At 40.1% G+C, this 21,448-nt stretch overlaps 1 protein-coding gene across 2 annotated transcripts in view; it reads right to left on the bottom strand.

The window, feature by feature from the left end:
• Positions 1–17,213, bottom strand: part of EMC2 (ER membrane protein complex subunit 2) — a 61,816-nt gene extending 44,603 nt beyond the window's left edge. Inside the window, exons 1-3 of one of the 2 annotated variants that reach the window (XM_005287280.4) lie at positions 17,053–17,213; positions 5,382–5,495; positions 1,860–1,924 (exon numbers count right to left, since the gene is read on the bottom strand). In XM_005287280.4, coding sequence (XP_005287337.1) covers positions 1,860–1,924; positions 5,382–5,495; positions 17,053–17,092 — 219 coding nt within the window. In that variant the 5' untranslated portion in view covers positions 17,093–17,213. Of the gene's footprint in view, positions 1–1,859; positions 1,925–5,381; positions 5,496–10,748; positions 10,851–17,052 lie in introns of those variants that run through there. The other variant, XM_065586024.1, reaches the window with a different exon arrangement.
• Positions 17,214–21,448: the final 4,235 nt, after the last annotated feature.

Genomic DNA, 21,448 nt, shown 5'->3' with positions numbered 1-21,448 from the left:
ATGAAGAAAATAAGAGGACAAAAAAGAAAGAAAGGAGGTGAAAACCATCTCAGACTTCTCATTTGGAACAGATGACACCAGTCCCTTAGGAAAGATGCATCACAGCTGTCAAGTGCTTCACTGCTTGGAATTCAAAGACTATTCACATACTCAGGGGCTGCAGCTGTAGCAAAAAGCCACTATGATCTTAGCCAGTTTGAATTAAATGTGTGGACCTATAACAAAACTAAAATAACCCCAACCCAGATGTAAGGCTTACACGAAGCTTTTAGCTTATACTCAGTGCTGTGGAGAAGCAGCTATACTCTCAGATCATGCTGTGTTCCTCATAGGACACTAAGAGGCCAGTAGTTCAAACTGAAAGCTGCTACTTGGGTTATTAGTAAACACAACATTTGGCAACTTTTGATTTTTTTTCCATGTTGGTCCATTTAAGCATTTCACAAAAGCATTATTAAAAAAACCACAGAGATCAAAAATACCTCAAAAATAAGTGGAAAAATAGTATAAAAAGAGGTTTCAGAGTAGCAGCCGTGTTAGTCTGTATCTGCAAAAAGAAGAACAGGAGTACTTGTGGCACCTTAGAGACTAACAAATTTATTAGAGCATAAGCATGCATCCGAAGAAGTGGGCTGTAGTCCACGAAAGCATATGCTCTAATAAATTTGTTAGTCTCTAAGGTGCCACAAGTCCACGAAAGCTTATGCTCTAATAAATTTGTTAGTCTCTAAGGTGCCACAAGTACTCCTGTTCTTCTTTTTGAGTATAAAAAGAGGCTTCTCTCTCATCCTATTTATTTATTTCCTTAGTGGAAGAGAAGACTTATCTATGAGAGGAATTCATGAGGCTTGCAGAAAGTGCAATATGGTATATTACGTTACTGTATTCTGCAAAAAAGTTTTTCTATTGCTGACCAACTTCTATGGCTGAAATGCAGTAACTTTAAAAAATGATTAATGGCAAGGGCACTTGTTTTTTGGCTTTGATACATCAAACATTTGTTAAACCACTTCTCCCCCTCATTCCCAGTTGTTTTACATGGGCGTAATCCTGTTCTCATTCAAGCCAATGGGGAAAAAAAGTCCACTGATTTTAAAGGTGTAGGACCAAGCCTCATGTGACTATCAGGTCCTCCCTTTTGTCTTTGCAGGAGGACTCTGGTGTGCTTTCAGGGGGTGAAAAGTGATGCCACATAAGGCTGCAACTTCAGCTACAGTTCTTTCTCCTCAGGACGCATGGGGAGGAGGAAAGGAAAGAATACAACTCAATATATTTGTAGTATAAAAAAACAAAGCATGTTTAAGTTTCTGACTCTTTAAATATCATGAAGGAGTAATAAAGGCTACAGCCAAAATTTTTGCTTTAATATCCATCTTTAAAAATGCTGCAAGCAGCTGAATCATACATATTGGCCTTCTTAATGCACTGTGCAAGCATTTAGCTACATGACTCCTGTTAATGTTAACATTTATTATGCAGCTAAATTCACATGCACAGCACTGACACTTTATCTCAAAGTGTTTGAAAACGTGATACAATTTGAGAGGTTTCCAACAAATATTCTCTGGATAATATGGCAGTTTTAATATTATTCCTGACTTTCAGCCCATATCAGAGTAGCTATAAATATTTTCACAGCAAGAAGAAACATGATCTGCCCAAATAAGAGTTACACATTAAGGTGGGTGGAGGAGGTTTCTCCCCAGCAGTATATTTCTTGAGATTCTACAAGTCCGAGCTACATAGTTGCTAGCATCCTATAAAACTGTCCAAAGAACTAATCTGGAAGAGGTTCATGTGGAAAAAAAACAACAAAAAAAACCTTAAGGTTTGAGTGAAAAATCAGCTTGACAACTTACCGATGCCAAGTCATCCCGACTGCAGTCCAGGGCAGCAAGCATCACCTGTTCATAGATTATCCATACTAGACATAAGAGAGACATATTAAATATGGAGAATTGATTTTTCAAAATGGTGGGAAACACCTAAAATGTAAATAAGATTAATGAATTCCGTCTTTGTATATTTTCCCCTACCACTCCTGTACATCATTACTGAAACAGGGACATTTAAACGCACTGCTGGAATTAATTAAAAGTACACTTATGTGATTTTATTGCTTCAGTAACAAAGTATCCTTTGACATCTTGAAAGGCAAAAAACTCTTTGCTTTTCTTAACATTGTATCTACAGTTTTCTGTTGAAACAGACCCATTATGAAATGCACTGTGACCAGATCTGGAGAGCAGCCATGTGCTAGAAAGAAAACAACTTTTCCCTTAACTGTTTCACTACCTTACTGTAAGTACAATATTGCCTTCTTCCCTTTTCTGCAGGAATTAGCTTATTCCACTGACACATGTTATTTGTATTAGGATAGTGTGTAGGAGGCAACTGAACATGAGGCCCCACTGTGCTAGGCACTGTACAGAGTGAGAGACAATCCCTGCCAGGGATAGCTTACAGTCCTGTTAGACAAGATAGAGAACCCAGGGGGAAGGGGAGGGGAGTATGTAACATACTCCCCAGAGTGAGCTGAATATTAAGTTAATGGGAGGCAAGGGTGCTCAGCTCCTTGCAGGATCAGGCCTGAAGCGAAAATCTTCCACAAAGAGGACAAATAGCCAACACCACTGGTGCCCAGAGAACCTGAGGGAAAACAAATTAATCTTTTTTATAGGAATTTTAAAAGAAAGAAAGCACAAATCTAAACAATAAAGTTAACCTTTTCCCCTACCAGAATAAAGGCTATTGCTCACTGTACAGGTATTTCTAATTTCATTCAAAGAAAAGTTACATTTAAAAAAAAAATTTTAAGTTACTACAAAGAAAATCAGATTTTATTGGAGCACATCACGCCATAGTCCACTAGTCTGGTATCCTGTCTCTAGCAGTAGCTAGCTCCAGATGCTTAGCACAAGAACCCCTGCAGCTGACAGTTATACAATAAGCTTCCCCTGGGGGAAGCCAAGGGCTTTTATATATTTTTAAATCCCATCCAATAGGATTTGGATTTTCTGACCATCCATATAAAAGTTCAGTCCTTCTTTGATCACTATTAAACACTCAACAGCTTTTGCCAAGTTCAACAGGATAAATAAGGTGTTCTTTTAAATGATGTTTCTTTTTATCAATTTGAAAATGGTTTCCTTTCAGTTTTATTGGATATCCTCTGTATGATTGGGACAGTGTAAACAGAGAAACTCAATTTACCCTCTCTGTGGCATTCATTAATTTTCTATTCTATATAGGTTCGTACTGCCTTCCAGTAGTGCATTAAGCAACATGGCTAACACATGTCACATATGGTTCATTCTCTCTTATGTCTCCCCAGGGGAGTTGGTGGGGAAATTGGGGAATATATGGGACACAGTCCAGTCTACACACTTACTCTGAAAATGATGAAAATTGGACTGGACAACACAGGGCATGATGAGAGTGACTCAGCCTGTGATGCAGGGCAATGGAGTGGCCTACTGTGCAAGGGCTCTGGTAAAGAAGGGGTGGGGAGGCACCCCACAAAGCCAGAGCACCCCACAAAGCACCAGCCCATAATAAAATGTAGTTTTCCTCATGAGTGATTAAATGGCAATAGCCTCTCTGTTACGCCCTGCGTTAATTTCACCACCAACTTCCTGCTGGAGCCACTATCAAATCCACCCATGGAGTCAGGGCTGCTGAGAACCAATGAACCAAACTGTAAACCTTGTATATAATGGAAACTACTTCAAGCCAGGGGGTGCGGCAGCACTTCAGCACCTATGCATGCAGTCCTACAATGCATTTATAATACACCGCTACCTTGATATAACGTGACCCGATATAACACGAATTTGGATATAACTCGGTAAAGCTGCGCACTCCGGTGGATCAAATCAAGTTCAATATAACGCAGTAAGATTTTTTGGCTCACAAGGACAGCGTTATATCAAGGTAGAGGTGTAGTTGCAGAAAGGAGGCAGCACATGCAAGACCCTTATCAGGTACTTAAAGACTCTTCGTCCCAAGAAGATTGTGCTATAATATACATAGGGAAGTCTGTTTGCAGAGATTATCGATATAACTATCTAAAGAGGATTACTATTCGTAATGGTTAGGATTTTAAGATCCCTCTCATTGCAAGAAATCTGGAGGAAATACCATGGTACAGGGAGCCACCTTTATAGTTTCCAGGAACATTGCAAGTTGAAAGATTTCTGATCAACTATTAAGAAAATGAGTGCAAGAGTTAGTCCAGGATATATTTTGCCAGATTTTTAATCACTGGTCTGCTGTTAAAGAAATAATAATTTATTAAAATTAAACAGGGACTTGTTTAAAGCTCTTCAGACTTCAACTAATAAATATATTTCATCACTCTGGTTGCAAAACTTCAATAGCAACTGTAAAGGAAAGGCTGGCAAATGAAAAAAATTAAAAAGGAAAATGTCCTGCTTGTATTAGGTTAACCAAATTATAAAAAGGAAAGCCAAAGAAAGAGGAATGAACATTAAAAACAAATCATAGCTATTTATCCCTTCCTGCCTGTATGGGATTCATATGCAAACCCATAAAGCATTCTTGCCATGAAGTATTTTGTTTTTGATACTGCTCTTACATAAATGTGATATTGCATTGTTATTTCTGAACAATTCCCTTCTGGTCTGAAGCACTGTATGCCAAGTTTCTGTCCAGAGAGACATAGTGTCAAGTAATTAAAATCCCCTGAAAATAATCATTTTATGTATTGCAGAAACCCAGACGTGCCCTAAACTATAGCATCACAAATGCAACTCTATCATAAGAACAGCTCTCATATTAATTTCTACAATATAGTATCACTTATGGCTTAATTTAAGAAATAACATTCCCTTCTCCTTATTAAAAAACTCCCCTCATATTTTTTGACATTCCTCTGAAGTGTAGATGACCTGTTGAGTGACAGCTAGATAACAGATCTCTGTCAAATGTTCACAGTATATTCTTATGACTGGTCACTATGTGCCAACCTAAAAGCGCAATCATAGGTGCTGGAACTGGGGATGCAGCAGCACCCCCTGGCTTGAAGTGGTTACCATTATATACAGGGTTTACAGTTTGGTTCAATGGCTCTCAACACCTTCATTATAAAAAATTGTTCCAGCACCCCTACGCTCAATTAGGTATTTTTTTCACCTACTTCCTCTACACACCATCTTTGAGAAGCAAACTAAGGCCTTGGAATACTGGCAAATTAGAAAATTGAAAAAATAATGTGTGTACTCAACATTAGTAGATGCAAAATCACAACAAAAGGGTTAAAAAATAATATGGAGAGTATAACAGGAGAATAGCAGAGTAACAAAACTAACATATACTAACAGTTACAGACAGTGAAAGCTTTTCAAATAATTTCAACCTACTGTCATCCCCAAGCTTAGATGCATATTCATTAATTAACTCTTCTCCAACTTCCACTATCTGCTCGCTGTTCCGATAGTTTTCTTCCCTCCACTTCCTCATTTTATCACGCATCTCTGAAAAACAAAATATAAGATTTCCATGCAATAACATAATGTGAAGTCTATTTCTGGAACTCACTTTGAGGGGTATAATCTATTCTCAGACATATACAGGAGATCCACAGAAGTAATTTCCACTAATACCAAAATCGTTTGTGGACAGATTGATCCCTGGAACTTTGAAATTGTTATCGTGCAACTCTTGTGAAGACTGTCCAAAAGCAAGCAGGGTGGGGGGGAGAGAAGTAATCCACTGAATTTGTGAGTTCAGAGGATATTGGGCTAACATCTATACATCAGATGTGAAAAAGACTCTCTGAGAATACAGATTCAGCTCCGAGCATGGTCAATTCAAGCCCTATGATCCAGTGTAGATCAATTTAGTACCAAACTGTTAATATGTATAGGACTTCAAACCAACAAAAAATAAACCAACCAAACAAACAAAAACCTTAAAAACTCTGAGGTCCTCCCCTACTGGGGATGGCAACAGGTGGAAGATCTTATTAAATCTTGCTAAGGGCTTATCCTAGCATTCTTAGTCATAATTACCCTCTCTCAACCATGGGTGCCATTTGTCCATCTGGATGTCACCCTCTCCAACCCTGAGTGAGTTATATTGAGTGATTCTGCAAGGATATACTTTGGAGGGCACTCAGATTCTCCTGCATGGAAAGCACTATTATATAAGATATTATTGTTCATCTTTACTGGGAAGGAAGGATAGTCATGGAAAGTGGACAAGGAAAAAAACCAAAAACAAGAAGCAGAGTTCCACCTTAGAACTGTTCTAAGTTACCAATACAAAACTTCACCATACAAACAAGAAACACAGAACTCCTATTTTCAAACTTGTGATTAGTATCTTCAACATAACTTTCAAAGTAAGTTTCAGCATCCCCATGAATTATAACTTTCCTATAGCTAATAGATCTTGCTATTTGTTTTTCGATTTGACAGTTCAGTTGCAATGGTAAAATATAATAGAAACTAGTATTTTATGTTACTGTACCAACTATTATATACAATGATTTAACAAAACTAGACTCAAACACTGAATTCCAGATTGAGGCAATTCAGTTGTACTACTAAAATTAAATCAGACAAAAGCATTGTATGCATGTACATATTTCATAGACTTTTTACTGGACAGATTTTCTGGACATCCCAATAAGTAATTTAACTTTATGAACATGACATCATCCTCCGTTATGGAAAACAGGCTCAGAGAGCTTTTAAAGTAAAATTCTTATTGATGTCATACTTATCATATTTGCAAGCCACCACTAAAACTGCTTTTTATTTATTTATAACAGCTCTATGAGAATAAATTTGATTTTGGAAGAGATCAGCAATAATATGAAAACTCAACTGATAAATATGAGAAGCATATTTTTACAGTAAAAATAAATAACTGCTGTAAAATTCCATTCTAGGAATGTTCTGTATGTTCCTATGATGATATGCAGCATGAAAAAGGAGGCATGAGAATAAAGACTTTCTTTCTGCAAAAGTAAATGGGATCCAAATGTGAAAACGATCAAAGCAAACCACTTCAAATCTGAGATGGAAAGAAGACCAGATTTTCAATTTTAAAATTTTAAAAGTGCATTTACTATGGACTCAATCTTAAAAAGGTGCAAGACCTGATTTTAAGGGAGTAGAGGGCACTCACCATCTTACTAACAGTGGCTTTGTTCATCCTCAAAAACACCAAACACTAAGAATATAATTTGATACCACTCCTATAGATGGGGAGGGGAAGGAAAAAGTTTTGTTTTCTACTTCTTACTATGAAAACACACTATGCAAAATTATTGCCAATGTTATTTTTAAATTTACATCATTTGGGGGGAAAATACAACAAAGGGGAATTTTGACAGTTTTCCTTGCATTTCAAAATGCACAAATTAACAAAATTTGACAGTTTAAGAGTAAACGTAGACCCTTTTCCATCTACCAGAAGTGATCTCAGATCTCTCATGAAACTGTTACTGTGTCACATTTTGTATTCTGAAAGTCAACCAAAACCACCACAGGGTTACATTTCATGTGCATGAGTAAAATTAAATGGTTCTTGACATGACGATCCTTGGCAATTTAAAAGTTAGACAGCAAGAATGTGACTGAACACAAATGTATCACACAAACTGACAGTCTAAACATACACAAAATAAATAAGTCATTCAATTTTCACCAATTCATTTACTTGACAACTATTAAAGCCTCCATACGAGTATAACTTTCAAATGTAATACAATCTAAGCTACTAATAACATTCATGTCAACTATTAATCACCAAAGTAGGCTTTGCAGTGATGGAAAAAAGCAAAACACAGAGAGCATGCTGTATCCCTTGATCATTGAAAGTGAGAACGCAAGTAAAAATAAATGTTCTAGTATACATAAATATAATGAAAGATATGTTAGCTAGATTATAAAGCGCTGCACTCTGAACAGAAGGCAAAACAAATGAAAAATGTTGGTAACAACCTAAGCAGACTCATTTTTGGGGGCGGGGGTGTTAAGAAACTTATCAGTTGTGTCAGCCAATCATACTTTAAATATTTAGGGCAAGTACACCCGTACTTGGTAACACAGGGCTGGACAGTAGCAGTATTGAACTCTGGTAGTGGTGTGGGGAGGCTGATTAATTTCAGTTATATTTATGTCATTATGTATATAAGTGGATCTAGAAGAACTGATGGGTCTATTTATTTTAATGTAGTTTAAAACAAAAATGGTCAAGGTCATCCAGAGTTATGGCTATATAAATGGAAGTGTACGAAACCCACTGCAACAGACACTTTGTCACAATGGTGGTGCATTATAACAGAACTGAGTACACTGGGGCCATTCTATGAAAGTAGTAAAATGCAATCTCCGCTATGGAGAGTTTACAGTCTGGAAGGATGACACAGGGCACACTCAAAAACAAAAAGGTATAGTTTGGAGTTACTCAACTTTTACTAGGTTTTCTGTTCACATTTTCTGGGTATCAAAGTCGCTAGACTTGAATCTTAATTTTTCCAAGTATTTTAAGATTTTAATTCTCTTTGTTTGTCCAGTGTGCATTTTGGAATATAGTTTTCAAGTCTTTACCATTAAAAACACAATTGAAAAAAATAAAACCAAGGGAAGGGGCATTATTACCGAATACGGATATTCGCATTTTCTGCACTTTTACTTTGATCTAACTAACTGTGATCAATCATTAGGCAGCTGGGCCCACAACAAGGAGGACTGTATACTTAATGATTTATACCACCAATTTTTATACTGCTTTCTTAAAATCCTTTACAATGGTATATATAAGTTCTTCACCCTCATACGTTAAAAAAGCAACAGATTAAACAACTTGCCCAAGGTCACACACTAGGAAGTAGCAGAGCAACTGTATTGTATTCAGGTTCTTATCTCCTTGACCTATACCAGGGTATCCAAGCTTCTGAATGACAGTCTTGACAAGAAAGAAAATCCTCACCTACTAACAAAGACCAGTGCTTTATCCAATGGCCCATGTTGCCTCTAACTGTGACAGCTCAACATCTGCAGTTAGCTTAGTTAATGTTTAAGAACCTCACTTTTCTCTGTGGCAATCCCAGTTTTAGAGTTATCTCATTTGGTGTATAAATGTAAACCAAACACTGTCTTATGACAGTAACAAATGAAGGATGCTTAGAAGCAAGTTCGAACAATTTACAGAGCATAACAAAAATATCCACAATCTTTTAATGTGTACATGGAGAATATAAAGGTAAAATCAGAATATAAAGGTAAACAAAGTTAAAGAATTCTTTTAATAGTTAAAATTGACATCAGTTCAAATTGACATCTGTTACACTGTCCAATTGCTGCTGCACAACACTAGTTCCTGACATGGCTTTTATATAAAATCGTTTTTATTTTTTCTTTCATGCGTCAAACTCAACCCTGCAGTAACTTTAACTAAATCAATGGAGTCACACCAGGGATGTATCTAACCTATACTTAGTTTGCATGAAAAATTTAGAAGAATTCAAGTAAAATGCAATAAAGTGATATCCTTGATAAGCACTGATTATTGACAAAAGCAATAAAAATAACTGTACAGTTTATGGGCACACTGAGAAATTTATTAATAAAGGAGTATTGCCTTTGGAGAGCACTATTCTAGACATCAGCAATGATCCACCTACTAGGCTGTGCTTGTAATACCTTCAATTTAGAATATCCAATTTTTTCTATTTTGTATTCAATTTTCTCCAATTCAAATTCATTAATGTGTCACACTCCACACTGACATTAACATATGAATGCTGCTATTGAATTGCTTCAAAAGATGGTACACAAAGAGAACTAAAAATACCACCTAAATTAACTATAGAACTGAATGCCCTAAATAGCATTATTTATATAACTGTAGTGTCCAGAGGCCCCAGCAAGGATTGGAGATCCTTTGAGACACTGAACACTCAAAGTATGAGTTGCCTGACCCAAGAACTTGCAGAAGCCAATTTAAAAAAAAAAAAAAAAACACAAGACCCAACAAGTGAATGTAACAAACAAAAGTAAGTAGAAGGAAGGATGAGGGTAACAGGAATAGGAATTAAACTGTCACTTCCATGCCTTGTTTCATGCAGCCTCCTATGCACGATTAAATGTGAGCTCATCAAAATGCCCCTACCCTGCCCCCCATGGAGGTCACTCTTAAACACACACTTCCGCCATGCTGCCTACCGTGAATCACATTGAACTGAAACTGTATATCAGTGGTTCCCAAACTTGTTCCACCGCTTGTTCAGGGAAAGCCCCTGGCAGGGCGGGCCAGGCCAGTTTGTGTACCTGCCGCGTCCGCCGGTTCAGCCAATCGCGGCTCCCAGTGGTTGCGGTTCGCTGCTCCAGGCCAATGGGAGCTGCTGGAAGCAGTGGCCAGTATGTCCCTCGGCCCACGCCGCTTCCAGCAGCTCCCATTGGCCTGGAGCAGCGAACCACAGCCACTGGGAGCTGCAATTGGCCAAACCTGCGGACGCGGCAGGTACACAAACCGGCCCGGCCCGCCAGGGGTTTTCCCTGCACAAGCGGCGGAACAAGTTTGGGAACACTGCTGTATATCAATTGCCTATTATTATTCTCTTTTCCCTGATCTCCAACTGTTTGTTTGTGATTGAACGGTAAGGTCCTTGAAGCAGAGTCTCCCTTTTTTAAGTGTTTAGAAAGCACCTAGCACAGTGGGCACTACTGACAGCAGCAACAAGGATACAGCATTTAGTATAGAATTCACTTTACCCAAATTTTCTACAACTTCCTCGGACTCTCTTCACAATGTCCTCCAGCATGCACTCTGCTGGTATCATTACATCAGCCTCAGCGCCTCATTGGAGCATGGAGCTTGACTAATGGAGGAGGAGGAGAAGAGGTCTGGATAAAGCCTTTTTACAGCAGACTACAGGAATTTGCTTAGTTTTTAACCCCCTTTAGTTTGAAGTTTGGGCATGAAACAAGATTTAATATTTTATGTACATCATTCCTAAAGAGAGATAGGGAGAGAAACCCAACAACCTCACCCCTTCCACATCAGCTCCTCTACATGCGTGTCCTGTTCTTGTCCAGGGCTCTCCTCCAGCTGCCAGCCAGAGCAGCCAACACTCACTGCTGCAGGTTGTCAGCCTGACTTGCAGGGAAGACCAGAATATATCAACTTAAAAAAATCAATTAATGACAAAACTCCCCAACTATTTCCCCTCAAATTTCATGCTCATTAACACCTAGTAAATACCACCAGGCTATGAAGGTCAATTATTATGGCTCTGTTGAACAAACTGTGAAAGCAAATCCCAGAGTTGAGACAACTCTGTCGAGAATACCTCACCTTGGTAAACAAATCTAGGTACTATTAGCTTGAGTATCCTACTCCTGCTTGACCTCAGATATCATGTTAAAGTACAGAGAAGCTGTTTCTGCAAAAGTCCAGACCCAAACTATGAAGAGGCTACTCATTAATCCTCAGAACATATTCATGAGGTAGACAGGTATTTAACCCTATTTAAGAACTGAGGCCCATCTTCTCTGATAAAAGATCCCTGTGGATTTGGGGATTATTTTTTTTTTTAAGTGTCCATCAGCACTGTTTCTCACACTGGATAGTTATAAACCTCTTCCAGGATAGATGCAAGATTGTTTCAGTTGTCTTCTGTTTTAAGGAATCCCTTTTCCTGTATTCACGTTCATGAATACACTGTGTTCACTTAAAGGGACACTAGCAACTTGCTTCTTTTGAAAAACTGATTAATTTCAAATAATTCAGTTTTCTGATAAAGCTCCAACCTTCTAAATAGTGTGTGTTTTTTTTAAATTTTATAAGCGACTTCTGCTTACCTAATGATGTTGAAAAGGGTCTTTTGGACAGGTCCAAGAGTAAAACTATCAGTGCATCCCTCCAGTTCCCTTTCTGTGTGTGCAAGTGTCTGTCTATCTCCTGTTCTGTTTCACCTTTGCTGCAGCTGCTGCTGCAATAACCTTCTTGCAGGATCCCCATAAAAGCACACAGATGAGCTTTCCCTCCCAAGCAGTAAATGCGCATAGTGACATTATCTTAGTGCAAATGACAGAAAGCACAAATGACTATCGATAAAATAGCAAAACTGACAAAGGACTGTCAAAGGCATGAAATAAACAATTTGGTAAAAAAGCCCACTTCCCTCCCCTCTAATCTTTCAGTTATAGTGATCTTGTATTATTTGTAACAATTGTAGAAGCAATGTTTTCTGATGGAAATGTGATTTCAGGTTGACAGTGTTCCTTTAAGATTCAGTCAAAGTAGTTCTGCTTGTGAGTCAGTGAAAAGGAAGCAGCAGAGATGAAATAAAAGCAGGCACCATTTTCAAATGTGTAGGTTATCGCCAGACTATTTCCTTTTCCAATATCCCTCCCAGCCTCAAATTTAAACAAAGAGAACCACCATCTATGTGCAGGGAATACCTCCCTTAAGTCTCCTTTTAAAATTGCTTACATCAAGAAGTTCAACTCTTTCTTCAGAGGTTTAAAAAAAAAAAATTACCAGTCATGTAGTCACTGTCTGGCGATACATGATTACTCTCTATTATATATTATCTAGTTTTAGGCCTCATCTATAGAGCCAAAACAACATACATTAATAATAATTTAACTCAATTATGGCCCCAACAGGTCATAATGCTATACAGGGTGGATAAAAATCAATGATTTAGAAAAAAAATCAGATTTTTTTTATTTAAATCGGATTTTTTTGATAAAATGCTTTTGGAGGAACAAACCTATCTAAAGATATTTTTAATTAAAATACATTATAGCGCAAAGATATCTAATCATGGAATAGGGATTATAAATTCTAATTCTATAGTCTGGGACAATATATTCATGTAATGTTTAAGAAAAGTTTTGTAAATGAGTTCCAATAATTCATGGACTAGGGACCCAATCTTATGGGGTTCCAGGGGCTTCTGTATAGATTATTTAGGTTAATCTTTTTATCTACCCAATGGGACTCAGTATCTTCTAGACTGAGAACTATCAGATATGCTTTGTTTTGCAGTTCTCAAACTGGATTTGTCTCTCCAGAGAGAACATGCTCAGCAAAAATGTTTTCAAATAAATAAATAATATATAAAGGTGAGAAATAACAAACCTCATCCTATTGTCCCTCTGCAAATTTGTGTACACAGAGTCAACCCCTTACCTCTCTCTAAAAGTGCAAAGTTTCAAAAAAGTTAAATGAATAGAAGATTGTTGGGGGGTGGAATAGATCTGGACAAGGAGAAGAAGTCTGGAGATAAAAGTGAGAAAAGAGGGACAGGCGGTAGAAATAAAATCGAAACTATTTGAGCAGCATATTCCATAAGTCTTGAGGTCTATCTGAATGTAGCCTTCATTGATTTGAGTTCTAGCACCATTCTCTCACTAGAAGGGAAAACCTATAATTGCATCAGGCAGTAAAAGAGACCCAGTTTGGGAATATTTTAATGAAGTTCCTCTACCCGTGGGTAAGACAGGCATGCGTGCAAAATGCAAACAGTGCAACAAAGAAATGCAATGCCTGGTTGCCCGAATGAAACAACATCATGAGAAGTGTTCCTTTTCAGGAGGAAGCTGCGTTGAAGATGATGAAAGGAACATGTCTGAACATGCAGGATCTTCAGGTTGGTAAACCTTTTTATTTCATACTTCTTTCTTAAGGACTGCCTGTCTTCCTTCTGGACTATTCTTGAATTCTCATGTTTGAGCAAAACATATACACCTCTACCCCGATATAACACTGTCCTCGGGAGCCAAAAAATCTTACGGTGTTACAGGTGAAACCACGTTATATCGAACTTGCTTTGATCCACCGGAGTGCACAGCCCCGCCCCGCCCCCCTGGAGCGCTGCTTTACCGTGTTATATCCGAATTGGTGTTATATCGGGTCGCATTATATCGGGGTAGAGGTGTAGTTGTTACTCTATGGTACTATCATTTTAGATGCAGTTGTGATAAAAAATAAATAGCTGAAATAGGCAGATCTTCCTTTTACAATTTCATCTTTAAAGTAGTACTGAGGGTCAGTGAATGCAATGAGTAATACTAAATGAGCTGTATGGTAATAATCATTAAATAACTGCATTGACTTATTTTGTTTAGGAGAATCCATCCTCAACATACAAAATTCTGAAGACTATCCACCTTCAAGATCACCATCATTTTCTATAGTTTCAGAGTTATCTGCCACTGATAGCGTTTCAGTCACATCATATATGTCACATAGCCACAGTATATCACCTGTAGCAAAAAGAAATAAAAAATCTCCATCATCCAGAAACAACCATAGATAAGTTTGTGATAAGAACCAGCAGATTACAAAAAGAGGTAACTGATGACAATATTGCCTGGTTTGTTTATGCAACAAACTCTCCTTTCCATATGATTGAGAACCCACACTTCATTAACATGGTTCAATCATTAAGACCAGGATACAGTCCACCCAAAAGAACAAATGTCGCAGGCAAATTGCTGGATAAAGTGTACAAATGAGAAACTGAGCAGTGTGCAAAAGGTCTAGAGGGTAAAAATTGTTAACCTGAGTCTTGATGGGTGGAGCAATGTCCACAATGATCCTATTGTATGTGCTTGTGTGACAACAGAAGAAGGGAATGTCGTCCTTAAAGAAACAATTGATACATCAGGAAATGCACACACAGCAGAATACTTACAAGAAGTAGCAGTAAAAGCTATAACAAACTGTGAAAAAAAATTCAAATATCTAGTACGCAGCTTGGTCACAGACAATGCTGCAAATGTATCCAATATGGGAAGAAATCTTTAGAAGAGAGTCCGAAGCTAATAACATACAGTTGCAGTGCTCATTTGATGCACCTCCTAGCCAAAATTTTCAAAATAAATCACTTTAAAAATGTATAGTGTGTACCTTCTAAAAATGAAACCTACATCTATCTCTGAGTTGTGAAGAATACACTTTTATGTAGCAATCCATGATTAAATTGAGTCTTCCTGACTAGTGATTTAAATCTTTCTGACTAGTGATTTAAATGAAATCCACCCTGATGCTAAATGATCTGGCATTTGTGGATGCAAGATTAAATTAGTTGTTTGTTGCCAAGTACTTTGAGGACTTTAGACAAAAGCCCCAAAGTAAAATAATTTTCTATAATATGAAATGCACCTAGAAAGTGTAAGGATGAAACTTTCAGAAGCAACTACGGGACTTCAAAGCACCAGTCCCATTGCAGCTTGTACTCATAAGTCACTTAGGAGCTTTTGAAAAACCAATACATAATTCTCACAGACACTTGATAACATTCACAGGTGTCAGTTGCCTACAGCTTTCTGTAAAGTTTTCTTCGGGGCTTGAAATTTTCCATCTATTTTCTTTTATTTGAAAATCTGAGTTAAATCTGTTCAGCCATTTTTGAGGCCATGTCTACACTAAAAAGGGTTTGCCAGTATAGACACAAGCTTATACAAGAGTTCTTTTGCTGGTATAGGTTATACCAATTCCCCAAATGAAATAAACTATAACAACTGGTGTAACTGTGCCTAAACCAGGGCTTTTTGCAAGTATAAAAATGTCATTTTAAAAAAGTTACACCCCTCTACTGGAAAAGTTTCTAGTATAGACCTGCCCTGAGTTATTGGACAATTTAAAGTTTAAGAATGTAGTTTCTCATCCAGGCTTTTTTCTCTCAACAATGAAAGGACAGTTGCTAGTGGGCTGTCTGCCAACAGGTCCAGATACCCTGCTGGTTTAACAACAATGTGAGCTAAATGTATTAACAGAAATTTTGTAACAGAGCACATGTGCGAGAAGGTTTGGAACAGGAGTCCTGTTCCACACATGTGATGTTACAGTCAGGGAGAGAGAACAAAGTTTTCCCTGCCCAATCCTCATTTGGGAAATGCTAGCAAGCAAGGTAGCATAAATACTGAGAAGAGGGCCAGGAAGGGGGATGGGGCAGGGAGAGGGGAAATGGGGCAGAGAGAGGAAGGGGAAAGGGATAGGACAGACAGCAGTGGGGAGGAAAGCGCAATGGGGGGGGGGGGAGCAGGAACTTTGCATATGGTATCCCCTCAGCAGAAGCAGCTGGAGATCCACTGTTAAGCAGGCTCATCAAATCCTCACTCCAATGAGCCCATCCACCACACACCTGGACCTCCCCAAGCCCCTCACACCACACCTGGGACCCCATCCCACTAAGCCACAACCAGCTGCACTCAGATCCCATCCCCCTTGCAGAGCCCCATTTTCCCACACCTAAATCCCCTCTGCTCAGCCCCAAGCACCTTCACCTGGACACCTCACCCCCGCAGAGTCCCATTGTCCCTGCACCGAGAAGTCCTGAATGAGCACCTGTGCATTCAGATCCCCCACACACCCAGATTGGCCCACACAGAACCCTCTCATCCCACCCGGAACCACCCCCGCACTAAGCCCCTCCACACTTGGATCCTGCTAAGCTGAGCCTGCTTGCCCCACACCTGGTGCACCTGGCCCCCAGGATGCTTCTGGGGCAGGCCCAAAACCTGTGCTGTGTCACCTCCTCACCCCCAGAGTCCCTGTCCCAGGAAGGAGGCGCTTGGGGAGCTGCAGGGTGATCACCCACGTCCATGCAGCCAGTGGCCTGTGCTCCCCACTGTCATGCTGGAGCCACCACGTTTATTTATTGACAAAAATTGCAGAATTTTTAAATATTATGTGCAGAATTTTTGCTTTTTTGGCACAGGATCGCCCCAGGCAGGTACCAGACCCTTCCCTGCCCCACAGCTCGGCATTCCAGCTGTCCATTCAGAACCCCCGCCTGGGGGCGGCAGCTGCTCCACCCCAGAGCCAGCGCTACGGCGAGCCAGGAACACCCGGCTCGCTCAGGGGTACGAGGCGGGGAAGGGCTGAGGCTCCCCATCGCCCGCCCCGCGGGGCTCCCGGGCCCACTGCTAGCTGGGAAGGCCGGCGGCGCTGGGCGCTCGCGGGGAGCTCAGCCAGACGAGACCCCACCCCCGCCGGGCAGCCCGTGCTAGTGACCCGAGGGAGGGAGGCAGGTCACCCCCTACGCCCGGGAGCAGTTACCTTCCCAGGTCACATCGTACAAGTCCGAGACCTTCGCCATCTTGCCGGCGTAACGTCCACCTCTGCGCCCCTGCGCGATCACTCTCTGAGCATGCGCCCGTGGGCTGCGCACGCGTACTGATGTCTGCTGAAGCCTCTGCCCTGCCTTGGGCTTTGCCCGGGCTCCCCGCGGTTAGGTTAACGGGCGGCGGGATGGGAGAACGTGGGTGCGCAGGACCGGCAAACAACAGCTGGAGGCAGGGGAAGGGGTGGGGTAGGACTGGAGCTGGGGTGAGGCGCTGTCAGACAAGGGCAGCTGGGGGAACCTCAGGCAAAGTTCCCGCGAAGGGGGTGAGCCCTCTGCCGTGGCAGCAGAAATAGGGGGGGGGTGGCAGAGGGGCTGTTTTCCCCACCTGGGCAGGACGGTACCCGCTTCCCAGGGCTGAGTGCTTACAGGCTCAACGCAGCCCAGTGCCTGGACAAGACCGGGCTTCTCGATCTGCAAGCATGGATTGAGCTGCTGAAAGAGACTGGGTCCAGTGAAATATTTTACATACACGCACACCCCTTAAAACTCTGATGGCCATACATATTTGTAGGATTAAAAGGATTGGTTATTAGATAATATGCCTGCATAAAGCCTCAGAGTAGCTCGTCTGCCTGCCTGCATTGGACTGTCTTTTTCTTATAGTCCACTGTAAATGTAGTTTCATGCCTTTAAATTATTTACTTTTTTAAATGTTATTTTTTATTACTCTTCTTATTCTTAGCACTTCATCACTTACCTTCATTAATACTGTGCAGATGGATGACATTGTGCTATTTAACTTAAATTTTAATACTAGATAATCCTTGAACATATTAATAGTTGCTAGTAGCTTCAGCAATCACATCTGACAATATTTCTAGAATAACTCTTCCTGTGTTTTTACTGCAGTTTTGTCATCTACAATTTTTATTTTTATTTTTTTTATAACAAATTTATTCTTTGAGATCATATGACTTCAAGGCTGACTGATTTCCTGGGTTAGTGTCAAAACTTTAGCTTCCTTTGATCTGCCAATGAGGATTGCCTGTGTCAACTGTTATTTTGCCTCCGTATCCATCACCCTAGTGCTTTTTCACATGTCACCATTGTGTGTAGAACTTCATTCCCAGATATTAACTAAAGGCCAGATTTTTAAAGGTTGAAAGCATCTAGATACTTTTAAAAATCCCACCAGTGACCTAAATGCCTTTAGAAATGTGGCCATAAGGGCACTGTACCATCTTGTATGAAACCCTTCTCAAAGCCAAATTTCTACGTAATTTTTACTAAACGAAGTAAAGGCAGATTGAACCACAAGAATTCTAAAATTGACCCCAAAATAATTAAATTTAAAAAAAATAGTTTGGTTAGTTTTTTGTTTTGTTTCTGAGTCTTTAGGGTGCACTAACATCATACTTTTGCTGTTACCTCTCCCAAAGAATCTATATACCTAAAATGGTTTTACATACATATAACATTCAATACTGCTTTGGACTTCCAGAAATATGTGATTTATCACCCTCCTTTTAATTGAAATTGTTTAAAAAAAATCCTTATTTCTGTAAGTAATCACCCATCCTGCAAACACTGCAGAGGCAGATTAGGATTTATTGGGCCCTGCTCACAAAGAACATTTTGGCTCCCTATATCTCCACCTGCCCTGGGTGGCATGCCTCAGAGGGAAGGGACATAGGCCAGGGGCTGCTCTCAAGTACCCTAGACCCCTGCCCAGGGCAGGTGGAGGGTCCAGGGCTCCCCACAGTGGCCCAGGTTTCCCGCGTGGCTCTTGCTATGGCCCAGCTTGTGGCCTGGCCAGAGGGTGGGGCCTTGGGGGGAAGAGGAGGGGCAGGAGGTGGTGCCACAGTTCCGGCACCGGTGGCTCCCTCATTTCTACACAGGTTCTGGCACTCCTGCAAGGGCCCCCAAAAGTTGTGACACCCTGGCACCCCAATATACACCATTGTCATGTAATTAGGATATGTTTTGTACAAAGTATGCCTTGTATGGTATCATTCTAAAAGTCTTGATCTGCTAGAAGACAGTAATATCTCGTTGGATTGTATGTGAAGTTATGAAGTTTGGCTATGTATGTGTTACTGAAACATGTGAGGTTGAAAACACCCACAAGCAGCCTTTCAAGTAGAACAGTAAAAAGGCCAAACAATGTTAATGGCTTATTGAGGAAATGCACACAAGCAACAAGGATTGCCCCAAGAACTGTGTATAGTACAAACCTCTCAGAGATAGCACTACACAATGGGAACTGTTTGACCCAGGTCACAGCAAAAGAACTTTCCGCTAAGTGGAAAGAAGATATAAAAGGGGAAAATGACATCATGATGGTACCTCACTCTACCTACAACAACACACCTGGAAACATCTGAGGGGCAAGGACTGAACTATGGGAAGTGATGGTCCCAGGCTAGAGGGATTTTTATCCTGTGTATGAAAACCTGTTAAAGCCAAGGCAATTTATGCCTTAAGAATCTGCCAGCCTGTTTATCACTCAGGGTGAGAATTTGCTAATTCATATCCCACCTATCTAGTGTGTTAAACTCAGTTTGCGGTTTTGTTTATTTACAAAGGTAATCTGCTTTGATCTGTTTGCTATCACTTATAATCACTTAAAATCTATCTTTTGTAGTTAATAAACTTATTTTTGTTTTGTCTAAAACCAGTGTGTGGAAATTATAACTTGGGGTGGAAAGCTGTTGCATATCTCATTCCACACTGAGGGAGGGGTTGAATTTTATGAGCTTACGCTGTACAGTTCCCTGTGCAGTGCAAGATGGTATAAATTTGGGTTTACACTCCAGAGGGGGGGGGGTGCCTTAGCAACTGGGAGGTGCCTTAGCTGAGCCTTCCCATGCAGAGCTGGTCTCAGCATCTGTGTGTAAAGCTGCAGCTGGGTGTGTCCCTATCTGTGTGCATGCTGGTGAAAGAGCAAGCTTGGAGAGCTTGGCAACTTATCAGCACCACAGTGTGAAAGGGAGCCCAGGCTGGTGGGTGAAGCGGGCTCAGTGGTACCCCAGTTTCAGGTGGCACCTGGGGGGAACCCGTCACACCCGTGCATTAATCTGCCACTGAAACACTGGAGCACATACTTACTTTTCTATTACTTCAATTGTTGCATACACAGATGCTGTTATTCTACCAAATTGTTTATATTTCTAATTGCATATCTTACTTGTATAGCTTTTTATGTATGCTACATATTTTGTTAGGATATATTCTCATTCTGAAAAATTCACAGTTTTGTACTACCAAAAATCAACGATTTTTAAACGTGAATTATTCTGTCACTCCTTTGCATTGGTCTGGGTGGGTGCATAATGGCAAAACTTAAGTGCCTTGTTTCCACGATGGTTTTATAGAGGGATAGCTAATGCACATATTAGCTACACAGCAGTAAAAAAAAAAATACACATTTTCTTAACAGTGAGCACACACACTATAATGCTGACTCAGAGATGTTTAATGCACCATTATTATTTGTGGCTTGACAGTTCTGATTATGTCGATAACTGCTCTTTTGCCATCAGAGGTTTTTGCATCTGAATGTCTGCAGCCCCCCACTGGAGTGGTTCTCTTGGAAAACTGTTAAAACATTTGTAAACTAAAGGAATTAATAAAGGCTTTCCCCCCTCAATTTCCTTTATTCCTTTCCCCATTACTTAGTAAGGGCTTGTCTACATGGTTACCCTGAAGGTCTGAAGTTAATAACCATAAGTTACAATGCCTTATCCCCTGTGTGGACGCTATCGTTCAGAAGTTAAATGTCTTTAATTTAGACAACAGCAGTCAGGGTAACCATAAAAGATAGCAGCAGTTCTTCCCCAAAACACTATTAATCATCAGGCCCTCGACCTATCTTGAACATTTAAAAAATTTTGTATAGTCCAGGTGTAGCCCACGTTTGATTGTTCTCTAAGTCCAAAGAGAAGGAGGGAAGCAGTGGCACACTCATCTTAACTTTCCTGAGAGTTACCCTCTGAAGGAACACCATTACAGTATTTCACAGGTGTTAGTTTTGGCCTGACAAACTTTCAACACATGGTTTAAGGTTCAAATTTAAGGTGATCTCACTGCTTCTCTCTGCCCTGTGCTGGTCAGGACATCTTTCATGATCAGGAGAATGAAGGTCTAACAGTGTGGTGGTATATCCTGATATGTTTATAGAGGATGTTGGCCTACCTGTACAGTGATCCCCACTATAAGTAATGTATAGAATTGGTGACTCTTTTTTCTATTCGAATTAAGCAATTGATCCACATTTTTGGTGATGTAAACTATAAAGTGTCCTCTTTGATCTTAGCCTCTACCTGTATGCTAACCATACATGATGTAAACCTTATCTTTTACTAATTATGTGCCTCCAGGAAAATTTAA

This window comes from Chrysemys picta, chromosome 2 (genome assembly GCF_011386835.1).
Source record: "Chrysemys picta bellii isolate R12L10 chromosome 2, ASM1138683v2, whole genome shotgun sequence".
NCBI lineage: Eukaryota > Metazoa > Chordata > Testudines > Emydidae > Chrysemys > Chrysemys picta.
This window is presented reverse-complemented; position numbering and strand designations above follow the sequence as displayed.